The sequence below is a fragment of the Nomia melanderi genome, chromosome 6 (assembly GCF_051020985.1).
Source record: "Nomia melanderi isolate GNS246 chromosome 6, iyNomMela1, whole genome shotgun sequence".
Taxonomy (NCBI): Eukaryota; Metazoa; Arthropoda; class Insecta; order Hymenoptera; family Halictidae; genus Nomia; species Nomia melanderi.
The window spans coordinates 2,018,630-2,037,201 of NC_135004.1; the positions used below are offsets into that span (position 1 = coordinate 2,018,630).

General features: G+C 43.5%; 1 protein-coding gene across 3 annotated transcripts in view; it reads right to left on the reverse strand.

Moving 5' to 3' along the window:
* The window catches only part of bbg (PDZ domain-containing protein big bang), a 100,916-nt gene that overhangs the window by 20,889 nt on the left and 61,455 nt on the right, over positions 1-18,572 (reverse strand). For 2 of the 3 annotated variants that reach the window (XM_076368349.1, XM_076368350.1), the window contains one exon: positions 12,329-12,403. The exons of the other annotated variant lie outside the window; for it this stretch is intronic. In XM_076368349.1, coding sequence (XP_076224464.1) covers positions 12,329-12,403 — 75 coding nt within the window. The remainder of the gene's footprint in view (positions 1-12,328; positions 12,404-18,572) is intronic. 3 annotated transcript variants of the gene reach the window in all.

Genomic DNA, 18,572 nt, shown 5'->3' on the forward strand with positions numbered 1-18,572 from the left:
CATTCCTCAAGTTACCACGAACCGGCTAAGAAGAGTACATCGCTAGGAAAAAGTAGGTTGGGATCCGTTTTATGGGCAATTCCGAGGACCCGTGTGTGTTCTCCGCGACCCTGACTGAGATGGCTGCATTGTTCACGAGGTGTTCGTGTGCGGATCGCGTTAACACGTTCGACGGGCCAACGCCCGTGAAACTGCTCCTCGGACCAGGAGTCAAAGCCCTTCTTCTTTCGGCGAACTGGGAATTAAGAAGGTCGGCGAACCCTTGTCTATTTGGGAAACTCCGAATCGACTCTTCTCACAGATTTCTCAAATTCCACATCGCGACCTGTAACTGATCCGCCATCGACACACCGGAATAACCAGAAGAACAAAGTAAGATTCTAGCCGCATAACAAAATCACAGTGAAATTATTAAATACAGCAACTAATAAATGCAAATCCCTGATTTACGTGAAACGCTCTGTCATTCGAAGAAAAGCTTAGTTATTTTTGCATACGAATGACATCGAGCAGGAAGAGCAACCTAGGGATCAAGAGATCTTTTTAAAGCAATCTTCAAGACCAGTCCTCCATTTCGTAATATTCTATTCAAGATTCTAGTTCCTGGAACAATGACACAATACGCCAACAGTGCTGGAATTCGAGAGTAAGAGACGAGGAAAAAAAGGAACCTCGTCACTCGAAGGTTACGAACTATTAATCGCGGTATGACGCGCGCTATCGGCGAACATGTTCGCGGCCGATTAATCAGCTTGGCCTGTGTCAACGGTGCTGGGTGTCAGTGAGTCAAGCGGTCCCGGACTCTCGAGGCAGAAAGCCAGCAACGCGTAGCTGCGTGTACCGTAGGAATTGAACAGGCAGTACTGTACTGCCTCGATGGTAGATGCATTTTTGCTTCGATGGCAGATACGAAGTCAGTGGACCTAACATAGTAGACTTAATCTAGACAGCTGCGATCTTCCTTTTTTTGCATAGCAGCTTAATGTGAAATTTTGTCGGATCTTGATTTATTATTATTGATAGCTTAGTAGCTTGCTTAGTAGCTTAGTTAGTGGCTATTTTTAGTAGTTTAGTAGTTCGGCAGTTTACTAATATATATTAGTAGTTTAATAGCTCGGCAGTGTACTAATATATATTAGTAGTTTGGTAGCTTAGTAATTTGCTATAATCAGTAGTTTAATAGCTTAGTAATCTACGGTTATTATAACTTACTATTATTTACTATTATTTAGTATTATTTAGTATTATTTAGTATTATTTAGTATTATTTAGTATTATTTAGTATTCACTAAGAACAGAGGGCATCGATATCCTTCAGACATTGAATCGACCATAATCCCAAAAAGGTTTGTAAACGCTGAACTACAGTCACCAATGATGCCACATCACAATTCTTATAACACACCTCCCTAGTAGACACGATGCGGTCACGACACTACTATCGATGCACTACCGTACCCTTTATTCCATTGTCACTGACAGATTAACGTCTGTTCGATCTTTTGGCCGGGTAAACGCGTTATCCAGGCGATCCCAGTGCAGATAGGCTTTGATTGGATTTCCCGGTCGAATTTATGGCACCGGTTTCGCGATACGAGACACGCGCGGTGATATTAACGGCGGAATCGGAATCGAAGGACGGCCGGGGCGACCGCGCTCGTCGTTTTTCCACGGAAACATCGGCGAGGCCGCGTAGGAGGAATTTACGGCGAATTAACATTGGATTTTTGAGCGACAACGCGTCATTCGCGCGAAGAACGTTCGTCCAGTTTCCGTTTTATTGCGGCTGGCCAGCGCGAGAACGCTTTCAAGGGAATCAGTTCCATCAGGACGAATATATATGTACTCGTACAATGGTATTTATGTGTTTGTGTATATATTCGTATATAATTATTGGGCTGAATCTTGTACCGAGTGTCTCCGTCGAAGAACACCTAAATATCTCTTTCACGGTGGTCGTTACCAAACGGGACTCGTTCGAAATCTCATAGAGAACTCGATGTTTGAAATGTTACCGCCAGGAATGCGAAGTTCCTTGTACGCTTTCAGCAACCGACACGATTTTCTCCGAAAATTTATTATTCTTGAAACTTGTAGAAATTTACAGCCGCGTGAAATTTTCGGATTTGTCTGACGTAGTGCAGTAAATGTTCGATATACGACGATGTTGCACGCTGAGTTCCCATCCTCGGTTCTATCCAATGGAAAAATATTTTTACTATATCATTTTTGGTGAAGTCGCATCGCGTTGATGCTAAGAAAAATAAAAGCTAATCAATAAAGTGTCATGTATAATATAATATTGAATAATTTTGAAGGAGGACCAGCTTAATATACGCATTAGTTGAATGAGCGATAGTTCCAGTTATCTGAGTCACAAATGTATGTTACGTCATGGAACAAGTTAATCCGAGTGCCTGGTTTCGTTTGTCGCAATGCCGCTTTCTTTCCGATACAGCAATTTCATCTAAAAGCCGCTCGTCCTTGACGCGACGTGAAGATCCAAATCGCGGCGGCGTCTAGAGAGTGTAGAACCTTGTACGTGGATTATTAATTGTTATTTTTATCTCTGGCAACGAAATTCTTTTGTTGCGTCGGGCTTTGTCGTGTGCTGTCGCGTCACCGCTCGAGAATGATCAGTTGTTTTCGCGGCGGACAGGCCAAACTTCGCGGCCACGATCCAGCGACCTGAAATATGCTGTCTGCCCACCTATCCCCATTGTCGTTCACGAATTTATTGGTCGCTGAATCAATCCCGGGGTCCCCTCGATTTACATGATAAATATCGGCATTTTATTCCGTGGCTGGCGGTGAGTCACTCCAGCAGATCGCGTAGCTCGTCGTGGTAGCTGTTAAACGACGCTTCAACCCTTCCCGATCACCATGTTGCGCCTGCACTGCTTCGACGGTTTGCGCGTTTTACGACGTTAGATGGCTAAGTAAAATTTCGAGAAACGAATATTTTCAGCGGAAGAGAATTTTAAAATTTTAGAATTCTAAAATTTTGAATGTTCGAATGTTTGAAACTTTAAAACTTTGAACCTCCGAAGACTTAAAACGTTGAAACTTTGAAACTCTGAAGACTTAAAACATTGAAACTTTGACACTTTGAAAATCTAAAGATTTAAAACTTTGAAACTCTAAGGACTTGAAACTTTGAAACTTCGAACCTTTAAAACTTTGAAATCTTGAAAGTTTCAAATATCCAAATTTTCATGAAAAGGCTACGAATCCCCAGAAGATCTCGAAGTTTTACGATCCTCCTACATTTCAAATGAATCCATCGACCTGTAGGAAAGGAACCAATAGTGGCCCGAGCGTCGCTGGAAAAGAACCGAGCGTTTCGTGTCCCTAATTGCGCAATACGATTCCGAAGGCATTTATTCCGGCCTCGGGCCGGCGATTTGCACATCGAAAAACCGATTGTCTTCTCCGGGTGCTTAGCTGCTAGAGAAAAGTAGGACGCAACTTAATACGTCGAACCGCGTTGAAGGGTTAATATCACGTTGCAGAGATCTCCGCGAGTGACCTCGGCGCGCGGCACACGTATATCGGCCGGTTCAGCTCGCGTGGCGGCGGCCGTTTTCCGTCGGTTAACCGGCGGCGTGATTTTAATACCCGTGTTCTAATTGAACCGCATTACCCAGCCCTAGACGAACCGATGAACCGTGATCGGGGCCCCGCGCGGCGGATCGATTAAACGAAACCGGGCCCCGGGACTTGTTTCATTCATCGATCCCCGGGCGTCGCAAGAACCTTGCGTGAAAACCCATTCCAACCTGTGGTTATGTTATTTGCGCGTAATGCGACGTGTAAACACACCGTTCCGTCGGTCGCTCGCCGGACGCTCGAGCAAGCGAGCGTGCCAGCAGCGTGCGGCGAGAAAGGGGGAGAACATTCGATAAGGGAGGCCGATTCTCGTTAACCGGCGCGCGTTGCGAAATCACTTTTTACTGGGCAATCTCACACTCTGATTCCGCGCAAGCGGTTACGTCACGAACCCGCAGGCACCGCCGATGAGTACGGCCGGACCGGCCGTGTGTGGATCAACATATTTCAGGTTTCCTGAGGTTTAATACTGTTTTTAGGGAAGACGTCGGAAGGCACCTTTCGACATTTTTATTTGAGATTGTTTTTTGAGTTTCATTGACTTAGAGGTTTTTCTTTCCAGAGTTTTCGAGTTTCGAAGTTTCAGAATTTCTGGGTTTCAGAGTTTCGGAGTTTAGGAGTTTCAGAGTTTTAGAGTTTCGGAGCTTCAAAATTTCGGAATTTCAGAGTTACAAAGTTTGAAAGTTACAAATCTTCAATATTTCAAGATTTCAAGATTTCAAAATTCCAAAATTTTGAGAAGACGAAGAGTTCACTGAGAAAAACCGATTAAACGTAGAAACTTACTTCTCCAAAACTTCCAACTTTGACAGAAAAATAGTATCAAACATACTGAAAAATAGTTATACTACGTGTACTCGCATATTCAATATGAAAGGGTTGGAAAGCGAAGCGAATGAAGACGCGTATTCGTATCACCACATCGATCAAAGGAAACATAAATCGCTGGGAAATAATATTTACGATGTCTATAACATTAACCGTGAAATTTGAAATCCTTCGAGCAGCTAGTAGCCATTTCTTTCTTCTCTTCGGAAAACTTCCGGCCGTGGTCGTCGGAAATCACTTTCAGCCTGATCCGGCGCGAACGGCCGTTCGGTCGTGTTCAACTTCCGCCTGTTGTCCGGCCATAGATCATCCGAGAGGATTTCCTTAGTACATTTAATTTTATAGAGCCTCCACGGAACGGAACGAGCGAGTCTCTTCACCGATGGAGCATCGTCTATGTTTACGAGCGTTTTCCACGAAACGGAACGATTTCGCGGACTGCTTGCGCGCTCCGGAAACGTGCGTTTACCTTTCCCATTTATAAGGATTTAGCAGGCAATGAGGAACTTCGAGTATCTGCTCACGAGGACCTTATCAGATAATATATCTAATCGATCAATGTTTACCAACACGATTCGCTAGACAAGACGTCAGACCAGAATCTTCAACTGTCCGCGAATGACTGATCGCGTTTTCACCTCGACGAATCGAAGGATCAACTAACTTTATTCGCTACTTGAATCACTATACTTCTTTAAAGAAATTATACTCACACTTTTAGAGAATTAAACTTAGCAAAGGTTTTATACAAGACACCCTAGGTATCCATTCACACTATGCTTCCCTTATCTAATCTCTTAATTACTCATTGTCGGAGAACAAAGTGAAAACTTATTATAAATCAGAACACACCAAGTTAGCAAAGCCGGCTGCAATAGAATTCGAAGCGCAAAGATTAATTACTATAGGTCGCATTGCGAAACACCGAACGATTCGGTGATGAATCGGAAAGGTTGATTCCGTGGCGGTTGCCACCGGTTGCTCGGTTTCTGCTGCTGTGCGGATCGCGAGGTTCCCACATTATTTCCTTCCCCTCGGCTCGGCCGGCGTTGACACGCGGGTTAAAGGGCCAACGGGTTAACCTTTCGCGAGCTGCGATATTTTTGGGGCTCGGTGCGGACGCGCGTCTTTAGTGGAAGCAATTCCCTCCGGTCAGCCGTCGACGGAAGCTGGCACGCGGACGCTTCGCATCGCTTCTTGTGCGCCGCGGAGCCATAAATCAACGCGCAAAGCTACGATAAAGTTCAACGCGGTAAAAGTACTCTAGCGCTTGAAGGGGGTACGCTCTCTCTAACGAGAGCGCGGCGTCCGCTGTTCGGCGAAAGCACGGTTAACCCTTTGCCCTGTGATTTCCTTCGCAGCTCCGCTCGCTAGGGCCACTTTACTATTGACATTTTGACTCGGTGTTTTCATTGGCGTGTCACAAAAATTCAAGAAACAACTTTTTCTGTAGATTTGCAAGTGAAGTTTCTCGGTGACTTATCGACTCATGGGCAGACATAGGTTATTCAGGGTCAAATATTCTCCCAAACCGACGCTTGAAACGGCACAGAATGCTACTTGTGGTAAGCAATAAGTCTACTAAGAGTAAAATGGAGAGGAAGAATTAGGTGAAAGGAAATACAGTTTTGTATGGTTTATGTTGGAAATGTTTGCAGTCGTGATGAACGGACGTAGGTGCTTCTGCGTCAAATATTCATCCAGACTAATCCTTCAAGCAGGAGAGAATGCTAAGTAAGGTGGACAATAAATATCGTCAAATATCGTATCAAATAGCCAAGAGAAAAATGGAGAAGAACAATGAAAAGAAAAGGTACATTCGGTATTATATGGTTTAATATTCACCCAGACTATCGAACAAATGGAATTTCGTTGAGATGAGATCTAATAGATCTATTAGATGCAAGGTTAAGCGAGCAATCGCTATAATCAATCATGATTTTTCAGTTTCTATTAGGTCGACCCATACGTTCGTGCCACGGTGTGTCAACACTTCTCGCGTTACGTTTTGTAATCACGGAGCGATACAATTTTTAACTGCTTCAGTTTAGTCGGTAGAAGGTATATACTGGTGAGCGACAAGTCGTTATGAACGTTGTATGTTTAATAAAATATTCTTTTATATTGTAGAAAAATAAACGGCACGAACTTATGGGTTGACTTAATACTTTGTTAAGGAGATTGTTTGGATTATATTGGTTTTCGATGGATAGCGATATCATAGACGATGTATTAATAATTTTCAAAGATTAATAATATGAGTAACATATAAGTAACGTTCTATTTGAACTGAAAAGAATACAACGTTCGTATTTGCCAGCTTCTGTTCGAAATTTGTATCAGGAATATGACACGATATTATAAGGCGAGGGGTTAAGCGAGGTCACTGCTAGCCGGCAGTTCGCTCGGACTTTTTCACCAGCAACCCGCGTCGATGAAGCGCGAAGACGATGATACGTTGCGAGCTACTACACTGCTCGCGAGAAATGGTGTGTATTATATATACGACCGAGGCAGTTGGAAGCTTGAGGTTACTTTCTGCCGGATGCAGATTGTCTGAGTTTATGTGTAGCTGGATAAATAAGCCGCAGACGTACACGCGAAATGAAATTCGCGGCGTAGTTAACGGGAACCGAGGTTCAGCAGCTTGTTTCCTCCGACGATAATTTGCATATGTTAATGTTAATATTGAATCCGTCTTCATGTCGGTTTTATAGCAACATTTTTCAAAATATCACCCTGCAGTAGATCTCCTATCATTAACAACATGAAAACAAGATTTCCAATTGGAATCTTTTTACTCCATAGATTTATTTTGTAAACGAAACCATCTAAAGCCTTCGTCCATCTGTTAAGAAACATCCTATATAATATATACTCCAATTTAATCGCTTATCATACAACTACAATTGACACTCATAAAGATTTTCAGAGGAATCATATGAAAACCAACATTTTCTACTAGCAACCCAGCAGCAAGATACCGTATCTCTACCCTGAATATTTCCATTATCGAACGAAATTACCAAAATTCCTACATATCCCTCGAATCATTAATAGCAAGATAACCCTGCAAACCCACGAAGAACGTCGTACGCAACGACTAAACTCTAGCCTCAGTTTTTGTCGCTAATTGTCTGCTTATAACGATTACATCCAATTATTCCGTAATGAAGAGAACATCGGTAACGACGATCGTAATAGTAATACTAATAACATAACTTTCTGTTGGAAAACTGGTCAACGGTCGTAATCCTGTGTTGCCCGGGCTCGTTTTACGGCGCTGGGTGACGTCGGACGGCTACCGGGCGAACGGGAATCCTCGGAGCCGACGTTCCGCCGGGTACGGTCGTAGATTTTTGCCGATGCGTCGCTCGGCTAGACGGCGAATATTCCGCAGTCAGAAATAAGATTCCAGAATGCGGAAACATTGGCATCGAAGCCGGCGGCGCGTCGTACGTGCCTCGAGACGCCGATGACGCGCCGCGCTGCCTCGTGGGAGCGGCACCGCGAGCCGTCGTGTAGGAAACGAATCACACCTCGAGAATCTTATCCAATTAATTTTTTTTTTCGCCAACTAACTGCCGCCGGCCGCCAGAAGAAGCGCCGGTGGAAATAATATGGTACCCGGCCGACGCGGACCGATATCGATTCGACGAGGTTCGACGGCCGGTCGCTCGAGACGCGGCGCGGTTTTTACCCTTTCTCGTCCTACTGTCGCCAATGCAACCCTTCGATGCTCCCCGCGTCGCGCGCAAGGTAGAAAATGCGTGAACCGAGACGATTCTCCTGGAAAACTGGACCTCGCCTTTCGCGAGCTTCTATTGGAGTGGATCATTCGATCGGTCGTGTTGGTTAGTGCATTCAAGGAAGAATGTTGTTTTAGTTTGTGTGAAACGGAGCTGCGAGTTAACCAGTCAGGTGGTTTTGACGAGTATACTCGTTGAAAAACAAACAACTGGTTAACCCCTTGCCTTATAACAACGTGTCTGACTCGTGGTGAAGATTTGAAACAGAATTTAACAAACATAAATAATACTTAATTTTTGTGAATACAAATTGAACAGTACTCTTCTATTGCGAATTATTATAGCGTAGAGCAAACATAGATGTAGAGTATACCTAGGATTTTTGTCCTTTTTCAATAAATTTTTAATAACAAAGTAGATGTGTGTCGACCATAGTTGAGAAAGAAATCGTAGGTCAAGGGGTTAAGGGAATATTCATTTTCGAACCAATCTAATTTTATAAATATACATTACTCGAATGAAAATTTTTGAAAAGATTATTCGTAGACATGAACGTGTATTTACTTACACATACCAGAATAAGGTACATACTTTCCAAACAGGTCGCAACAGTTAACTGGTTAAGCGATTTTGTTTTTTTCGATTGAATTCTAGGTGATTCGAAGTGATTTCAGGAACTGTCGAGTCAGAATCGGACCAGAGGGTGACTTGCATCGAAATGAGAATCCACTCTACGTTTGACAAATCATATTTAACCGTTTTCTTTTCTTCTGTGCGAAAGAAAGGTTTAAAGATTCTTTTTCGTCTCTCGTTATTACTGTTCAAGTATTTTCATTTGTACATTATCGAACGGTAAGTGATTTGATTCACCTACGCAGTTTTATCTTGGAAATCGAAGAGGAATGCAACGGTTCAATCAATCCTCTTGATGGTTTTTGTGAAGCTGTAGGAATGTATAATTGTAGAATGGAATTAGATTTGTTCAGCATCGTTAAGACGAAATATCGGAATGATTTGTTCAGAGTGAATAGCGATCGAAGCATCTGTAGATGGTATTCGGAGATAGTCATCTCACCGACGCAGCAATGTTTCATTGGGACGGTTAGATGACGATCTTGATCGATGATGTCAGACTACGGTGTCGCCCGATACCTCTTATCGTTTCAATTAAAACGCTTATCAGGGATTTTTCTTCCGCGTCACCTGCCCGCTGTCAAACGGCTGATAACGAGAAGAGTGGAAACCCGTAGTGACTAATGTCGATAAAGCGGCGAGGGAAAAGTAAACGAGAATGACACTTATCGAACATGTAAATCATTCGCCAAAGCAACAACGGGGCAAAAAGAGAACAATGGCGGGTACAAATATGGACGGCGTGCCGTGCCGTGCCGGATGAAAAATTCTTCGCATCGTATAACTGAAGTATAAAGGCTAGCTAAAGACGCTAAGAGGATCGCGTGAAGATTCTGTCAACACTGCAACGTTTGCGCTTCAATTACGGTATACTTCGTTCTGTTCGGTAGATGAAGACGTTAGCTATAACAAGCCAAATTTCCGAAGCAACATGAAAGTGTGCACTTGCGAGCACGCTGTAGTACGAAGTTATACTTGTCGTTAAATAAACTGCGATTACTGCTATTATCATTATCATATTATCATTAGCCCAGACGAGTGAATCTCGAGATTTCTATAGTAAACAGTACGAAAGCACTTCGCCGATTAGCTCTTTGATTGGCTCTTCGTCGAGTAGCAGATAACGCGAGGAGAGAAAAGTCGGAGTGACTAATGTCGATAAAGCGCAGAAAGAAGAAGAAGAATACGGGATTGGCAGTGAACGACTCGGAAAACGACGTTCCGTTTCGAGGTCGGATCGTCCATACAAAAACCGGGGAGAACGTGTACACCGGGTGTTCGGCTAGTTGCTAATCAGTACTCTTCGGGTAGATAATAAATACGAAGGTTTGTGTTTTTTACCATTATCGAATCATCCATGAAAAATCTCAATAACCCTTTGTACCAAAGGAATTTACTGAGTTATAAACAAGTTTCAAGTAACACAACTTTGTAGCATTTAAAAAGATTGAATCTCCACTGATCCGAGAGACCAGAAAAATATACAAAATAACTATTTTAAATAGTCAAACGATTATCGCTGTTTTAAAAACAATTTAACGTCACAATAATAAAATCTTCTTCCATTCATTTCTTCGATACAATTATTATTTACAAAAGAAGATGCAACAGCCAATCACACAAAAACCTTATTCGAAACAAATATAATGTTTCACTTACGGAATGTGTCAATTTGATTCATATTGAATTTTATAAACAATATACGATAAACGTTTGGATTGATTTTCATTGACGCAGTTAATGTATTCCAGTTATCTATTTCTAAAGCTCTGATTTCCAAGGTCGGTATGAATGAATATCAATGTTTTTAAAAACGATCGAGCAAACTATATAGTAAGTAAACACCTATAAATCTGGTGTTAAAGAATCGTAAGCTCTATATATCTCAGAGCGGAGTAACGATTTTCCTAGTTGGTCGTGGAATCGCGAGCGGAAACCTCGCAGCGTTCTCGCGGAGGAACGAAATCTCACCGGAGCGGTATGCGCGGAATGAGGATCGCGACTCCACGACATCTGAAAGATCGTTCCCCGGCGGGCTTGTTCGTTTTCGTCCCGCGGTAGACACGGAGCGTTCATTACCGGTCCCGAACGGGTTCGTGACACGTCACGAGTATCTCAATGTGAAGTTCGCAACACGATCGAGGGCGAATTCTTGCGGACTTTCACCGCGGCGCGGCGCAATGGCCGAAGGACGAGCCGTCGTCGTAAACCCGGCGAGGCATTCTCGCGCGGCCGGCCGCCATTGTTGTACCACGACGGAACGATTCTCGGTCACGCCGATCCGACATTCCCGCTTCTCGTCCGAAAAAATCCATTCCGATCTGGACGTTTCTTTACCTGGGAGGACACGCGGTTCCGGGAACGGAATGCCGCGAAAGTTTTAGACGACGCGATTTACGGCGATCGATCCTAGAACCGACTGACTAGGTCTCGAGCGGACCTCTCGATCGCTTTTGACGGTGAATGGGTCGTGGCAACCATAATTTACGTCGGAACTTGAAGTTTTAACGTACCAGCACTTTGTGGCACTTTGTGCACACCTACTTCTAAAGTAACGAGCCGCATAACTGAATAGGAAATCAAAGCAAGCAAGCTGGATGATCGATTTTTAGCAGTGGAAATGGGAATAGGATGAAAGACAAAAATTGAAAAATTGATTAATCGGATAACATAGGGACTGGTATAAAGTTAAATGGACGAAATAAGATGCAGGATTTTCAATCCTTGAAAATCGGCCATTTGGCTGGTCGCGGTAGGTTTAATGTTAATACTTATTTCAACCGTTTAGCGCGATACATTCGTCGCATAAGGTTGTTCGCGTGATTTTAGACGTTATACTTCGATCACGACAATAAGATAGTTGATGGAGCTCTTGACAAGCATAGTTGTAGTAGAAAGCTTGATACCGACGGTATACTTCGAGAGTTACCTTGCGAACCTTTCGCGAATGTCTTACGATCGAAAGGCGATTTTACAAAGTTAACGACTAGATTTCTGACATATGCAAAACGAACACGAGTACCGCAATCAATTTTACCGAATCATCTCTCGTTGATTCCATTTATCGTTTCGCAGGCAAAAAACGAAATCAACACTGAGATGGAAGGTAAAAGGTGAATTTCAGTTCGATATATTGCTCTATCCTTTTTAGGATAATCACGCGCGCTATAAATGGAGGCAACATCTGCCGGTCATTAATTGATAACTAATAAAACAAAGTTTGCGCTCGCGGGAGTTATGCTGTTGCCTCATCCCATGCATGTTTAATCATATCCAAGCAAACGATGAACGATAATTGTTTCTGTAACAAATAATACCTCGACCCGAGGCAGCAACGGGCACATAGGTGCGTCGGAGTGCGCCGCGCAATTGATCCAAACACTAATTTCCAGTAATAATCATCGCGCCGCTATTCAGCGCGCGCTGCTAAACGGCGCTCAAGGTGAACAATTTATCGCCGACCGATACCCCCCCCCCCTTTTTTCTCCCAATCGAAAAGTATCGCTTACCTGCGTTAAGATTTTCAGCCTCGACTCCGGCGAGATTCGCGGCTCGGTTCTCGTCCTCTACCTCGTCATTCCGCGCTGCAACAACGGAAACAACAAGATTGAGAAGTTTCATTACGGCGAGCCGAAAAAACGACGAGATTGACGCCGCAACCCGCCGCTGTAATAGATAATCAGTTATTACAGGCTTCGACGTTCTTCGTTTTGTACATTTTTCCCTTGAATTCCCGGGGCGCCGGGTACAGCGATCGTGCGTTCATTAAAAATTCAATGAAACGAACGAAATAAAAAGGAGCCGTAACAAGAGGAAAAATCACTTCTACCACACCTTCCGATTCATTGAATAGACCGGCGGAAAAATGGATCGTTTAAGGCTGGACAATGAACCGCGCCACGGTCGGGCTATAAACACTAAACGTTCATTAAATAACTATTATTATCGTTTTTATTACGCGCCGGTTTATTTCTCGCTCTGTTTCAAGTTGGACGCCGGTATGTCAGCCGCGTTACCGCCGATACTTTCGCGATATTTTTGTTGTCTCGAACGTGTCTGCTTTCCGAACACGTGAACGTACGCCGGGCCGGTAGGTTAAGTATTATTGGATCTGTTCTTTTTTTTCGAACGCGCGTGGCGTAATACCTATAACCGACGTTACGGCCGGTACTATTTTCATTTCATTCGATCGTGAGGGGTCAGTCTTACTTTGTAATTTTATCCCGTTGATGGGAAGACGAAAAGCGCAGAGGCCGTCATTAGTACATCGAAGGGAGATCAAGGAAAGTATATACCTACACGGTTGGCCAGAAGGTTCGCGCGGTTTTTCGTTGACAGCGTGAAAACGCGAGGCACGGGGTTCTATAGTGAAAATGGAATACCGTATGGACATAAAAATACAAATTTATTTAAAAACTAAAATGCACATGATTTTATTCTATTAATATCTAAAATTGGCAAAGTAATTGAAATTAAGATTGATATTAACAAGAAAATTACTTCTCCTAACTGATTTGGAATAGATCGAGAAAATGCATAAGCAAATAAGTTGACAGCGTGAAAACGCGAGGAACTTTCTACTGAAGATGGAATGCGAACAAATTTTTGCAAGTGAATCTTATATGAAATTCAAAGATGCCACATATTGATCATCACTCGAAACGTTTGGTACGTAATTCAATATAGATATTCTTTTCTATTTAAAACGAATTATTTTCCACTGCAGATTTAACACCAATCCTACTACGGTCCTACCAGTCTCTAATTCATTGAGAATTGTTTTTTCTCTCGTTCATATAACTGTACATCAGTCCCCTGTATTGTCCGATTAATTAATCAGTTTTAAAATTTGTATGTGTCCTTCTGTTTCTTTTCCCACCAAGAATAATTTATCTTCTAATTTGTTTACCTTCATTTTGTAACCAGTTATCTGTCTGGTTACGGTAGGAATAAGTATATATAAAGTGTCGGTACATTCAGCGTTAATGTCGCCCGAACAAACTAGCCAAACTGGATAAAAGGCTGTCGATGCTCGCTCCTAAAGCAGTCGCAGTTCTCGCGTTTCCATGAGTTTTCCGGTGACGCAGGAGACGTCGCTCGTCGACGTTTCAATTAAGAAAAATTACCCGGGTCGGAGGTGTCGGTCGCGAAAACGTAGGAAGATGCGCGCGCGCAAAGGAGAGACACAGCGATAATGAGTCGAGGATATAATAACTGGTGCTGGCTAGTGGGCACAGCTGCGCGGTTGACTCCAGTTGACCTGTCATTATTGGACATCAGTCACGTATGTGTATATAAGTACGTAAGTACGCATATACGCGTAGGACAACCGGGAGCCGTGAAGACACGCGTCCACGCGTGTTCCGACGGGATTAACACGATCGCTGCGTATCCAGAATCATCTATTCTCGACGCGGCCGTTTCGGAACAGTCGAACTGAGCAATCGTTAATCAGTCATTCATCGATGACAAATGGGTAAAGAGAATGTCACAAAATAGTCAACAATGGTTTCATTAATAGTTCCATACTTCAATTTCAATATTCCAAATGTAAATCGACAAAGTGTCGCGAAGACGGAACCGCGAATAGTAAAATAGAAAGGTTATTCGTTAATAAAAGAGCAAGTTGAAAAATGTTAAACAATCATTGAAGATGACGGCGAATTAAGTCATTGATCAAATATACTTCTCTTCATTATTCTCATGCGATGTTATAAAAACGAGACAATCTCTCAGTATCCTTAATATATTTGTATTGCTTTTATAATTCGATAATTTTCGACATTAATACATTATATTAACCCTTAACGTTGTGATATTACTAATGCTGTAATATTTACAATTAACACGTTAAGTATTATGCCAGGTCGCTTCTGTGAATTTCTTTCCGCTTGTTATCTATGTTATGATATTTTTTTCACGGTAAGTAGGCTTGAAATACTTCCGGTCCGTTAAAGGTTAATATAATAAGATTATATTTTGTAATTTATAGATTATTGTAGATATAGATGATTCTCGAATTATACAAATATAACTATAAGCAAAATACAATTTTACTATATTAATATAGTATAATATTGCTTTTATAATTCGATACAGTTTGAAAACTGTTCAAACTGGTCCAGGGCGACACACGCAGCGGACGTGTCAACACGTCGGTCCCAGGGCTTTCCGTTTCCTCCCGCGTGCGCGGCCCGTTTCCGTGTGCAGGACACCGTCGCGTCCATTCAGCGATGCAAGGGGAACACGCGGAAGACTGAAAGTGCCATGGGGAGAGACTCTTCGCTGTTCACCATCCCTTTCCTTCTCCCTCTATCTTTAGCCCTGCTCGGACTTCCTTTCCCGCTTCCTCGTTCCCCGCGACCTTGATCGCTTAATGAACGCTGCCCAGCCGCAGATCCGTATCTCGGGACACGGCACGTCGAGCGTGTTCCCCCGGCTACGCTAACAAACCTTTGAACCCTGATCGGTATTAATTAATCCCCGATGGTGGCCTGCCTTGTTTTCGAACGGTCCCAGGGGGGAAAGTGATTTTGATTGCCTGTAATTTGCGACCGTACTGCAAATAGATGCGGGAAATTACGGTGCGCGCGGTCGATCCCACTCGACGGTCTTAAGGTCCTGTGGGTGGAAGATTTCCGGTGATCGATCTTTAAGAGGACTGCGAGCGGATTCAGCTTTGCGCTGAACCGAGGTTGGCGAGACTCGTTTGCTGGTTAACTGGCTTTTAACATCTACAGTGGCCCCAGTTTGTTTAATTTCTCGACACTTTAGTGCCTAAGCGATAAGGAAATTATGATCCTATAGTGATAATGATAGTACTTATCTAATGGGATTACTCCTGTGGTACTTGAGTTGTCATAGGAAAATTGCAAGAGAGAATTTATAAGAACTTGAATCGAATATATTTCGACTCTCCTTTTCCTGGTTTCTCAACGCTTTAGTACCTAGGTGTTACGGGAATCTTGATCTCGGTAGTAATAGTACCTATTTACTGAGATGAATCTACTGGCGCACACTTTGATAAGAGTTTCAGGAATTCGCGAGATCTTCAGTCAAGTATGTTTCTCATCCCCTGTTTCGAAGGCTGCTCTCACCTTTTCGAAACGAGCGTAAACCAATGAAGATTGGTTTATTAGAAGTTACAAGATACAAGATACAAACTGCGCAAAACACTCTTATTTTACTCGCCACTCGTAAGTTAGAAAACTCCGACCCAGCTTTGCGGCACACTCGAAGCTAGAGCAATTCCTGCGAAGCTAGATGAACCGTCGGCGCGACGCAAAGATGCCCGCAACTCGAAAATATAACGAGGTAGGTGAAACGTTTATATAATCCTTCTTTATTACTTACGCGCGCTGAATTCCCGCTCGAGTTGTGCCCGCATACTACGGTGCACCCTATATGTATATAGATGCGTAAATATCCACGGTCTAATTATAAGGCGAGGAGTCGAAGCGAAAGAGAGAAAGGGAAGCGAGTATCTGTTCTTGCTGGTCGCTGGTAGAAGACCGTGGACGGCGCCGCGATCGCGAAAAAGCTGACTGCGTCGGCTGATCCATACTGACAGACTTTGTTTCTAGATTATTCATAAATAGTAGCATTCGGTCTCATTAAATTAGTGTCTTCAATTATGTCTCTAAGCGAGATTGCCACCCCGATTTACAGTGAATTTATACATTCGCAGGAAAAAAGACTATGGCCACGTACAGCTTCAGTTGAAGGTTATCAGTTATCGAGATGCACTGTGAATAATACGTTTATTGCTTGAACACTGAGATCAGCCTGAACTACGTGCTGTCCGCTAGCACGCTTCTACCATTTATCTCCAGATATCGTATCTTCTTTCCCATTCTAACAGAAAGGAACACAGGCAGAAGACATACAGGTATATAACGAACTTCTCTTGTTTTGTCCGCTGTTTACGTACAAACGCAACTGTTTAGTTCACCTGTCACCTGAATAGAAAAGAAAGCAAAAACAGACGCCACTTTCACTGCCACGGTGGTCACCGATGACTGGATATTCCAAATTACTTGAGAACAATTATAACTCGTAAAATAACTAACGTCGATGATAATAGTGTAACGTAAGAACTGCGCTACCAAATAATTAAAGTCGTGAGTTCCAGAACAGCACGAGTTCACTTTTTAACGTTACCTATGCGAGTTATTGATTTAACCGTTTTCAGCTTGCTCAGATCTCTTTAATAATACGAAAAATCGACGCGTAATGAATGCGTAGGCAACGCTTGCAGCAAGAATCAATAAAATAGATAATGAACGAATCAATGAACGAAGATGAAAGGGAAGATTGATTTCCTCGGAATGTTGATTGGTCGACTTGTGCTGTTTCGAAGTGCGTAGCTTCGATTGATAATTGTTGCTTTCCATCTTTGCTACAAAGAATGAAATAAAATAAAGAATAAAGTGGAACGCTCAAGTTTTTCGTGGGAGTCAACGTGTTAACGAGAAAACGGGCCGCGTGTTCGTCGATGGTTCAGACGCACTACTCGCGGCGCATTCTTCGCCGAGCGAACGGTTTCGCGGAGCGAGCAGATTAAAGCGAACGATATCAGGCCGCTTTACGAGTTCTTGCGGTGCGTCGTAAAGCCGCGGACCGCGAGGCGGGTGCGCGACGCGGCCTCGGCCACGCCACGGGATGATCGACGCGAATGCGTGGCTTAATCGACCGTTAAAATTCCGTGTCCGTTTCAATTTTACGGGCCGTTTAGTCGGAAGCGGCGCGTACTAGCCGCTGGTCCTCCGCGCAAATTTGCCGGAGTTTACGCGGCCGCCGTGAAGCCGCGCGAAATCGTTCCCGGTCTCATGCTTACTTCGACAAGGATAGAACGAAAGGTAGATACGACGGTGCGTTATCGAATTCCGCGTGACGAGTACTCTGGTTAGGCTACGAACCTGCCCGAGGCCTGCACACCGAACGAACAACCGGGGATTCACGAGGACAGTCGGAGTGAGTTACGTTATGACTCCAGATTCATGGGATTTGTTTTTACAGTGACACTTTTTGGTGTTTATTGCAAAACTTCGCAGGGGAATACTGAAGAATAGTTTTTCAGAAGAAAAACAGGCCACAACGTCCTGCACGTTGCGTTTTTAATGAAATCATATTGATCGGAGTTGTAGTCAAGCTAAATCGCTTGGAGATGTATAAAGTATTCGCTGTCGTGGACCTGCACCCTGTTGAGAGTTCCACAGCAACAGGAAGTGGCACAGGCTAACAGTTCAATAGCAACAGATTACCCAGTCTTTGTAGAAGAAACGCGAATCAAGACATCGCAGCGGTGAGCAAAAATCAAAACCCTTCCCAATTCAGATAATCCTCATATCCCCTAACTCGCAAAGAACAAGATCTAATGCTAACGGCCTTCTACATTTTTCGATCGCAAGAAACATATCCACCGCCGTAGACCGTACAACAGAATTCCTATAACAGTCAGATACCGGTTATCCAAAAATGAAGTCGCTAACTCTGAAGATGCCTAACGGCCAAGCTCTCTTGCGACCTGCGACGTTTCGCTTAGTAGACTAGAAACTACTCCCAGCGAGGATAATTTCGGAGGACGACGCGTTTTTCCATGGGATCGAACGGGAAGAAGCTCTCGACGAAAGGACCGGCCGGGAAGTTGACATTAAGGGGGGTTCCAAGCGCAGGGACCCGAGCAGAGCTAGGTCGGAGAGAGAAAAGGCGAGGCGGAGGGAGCGAGAGGACCAGTCCAGGAACGGCGAACAG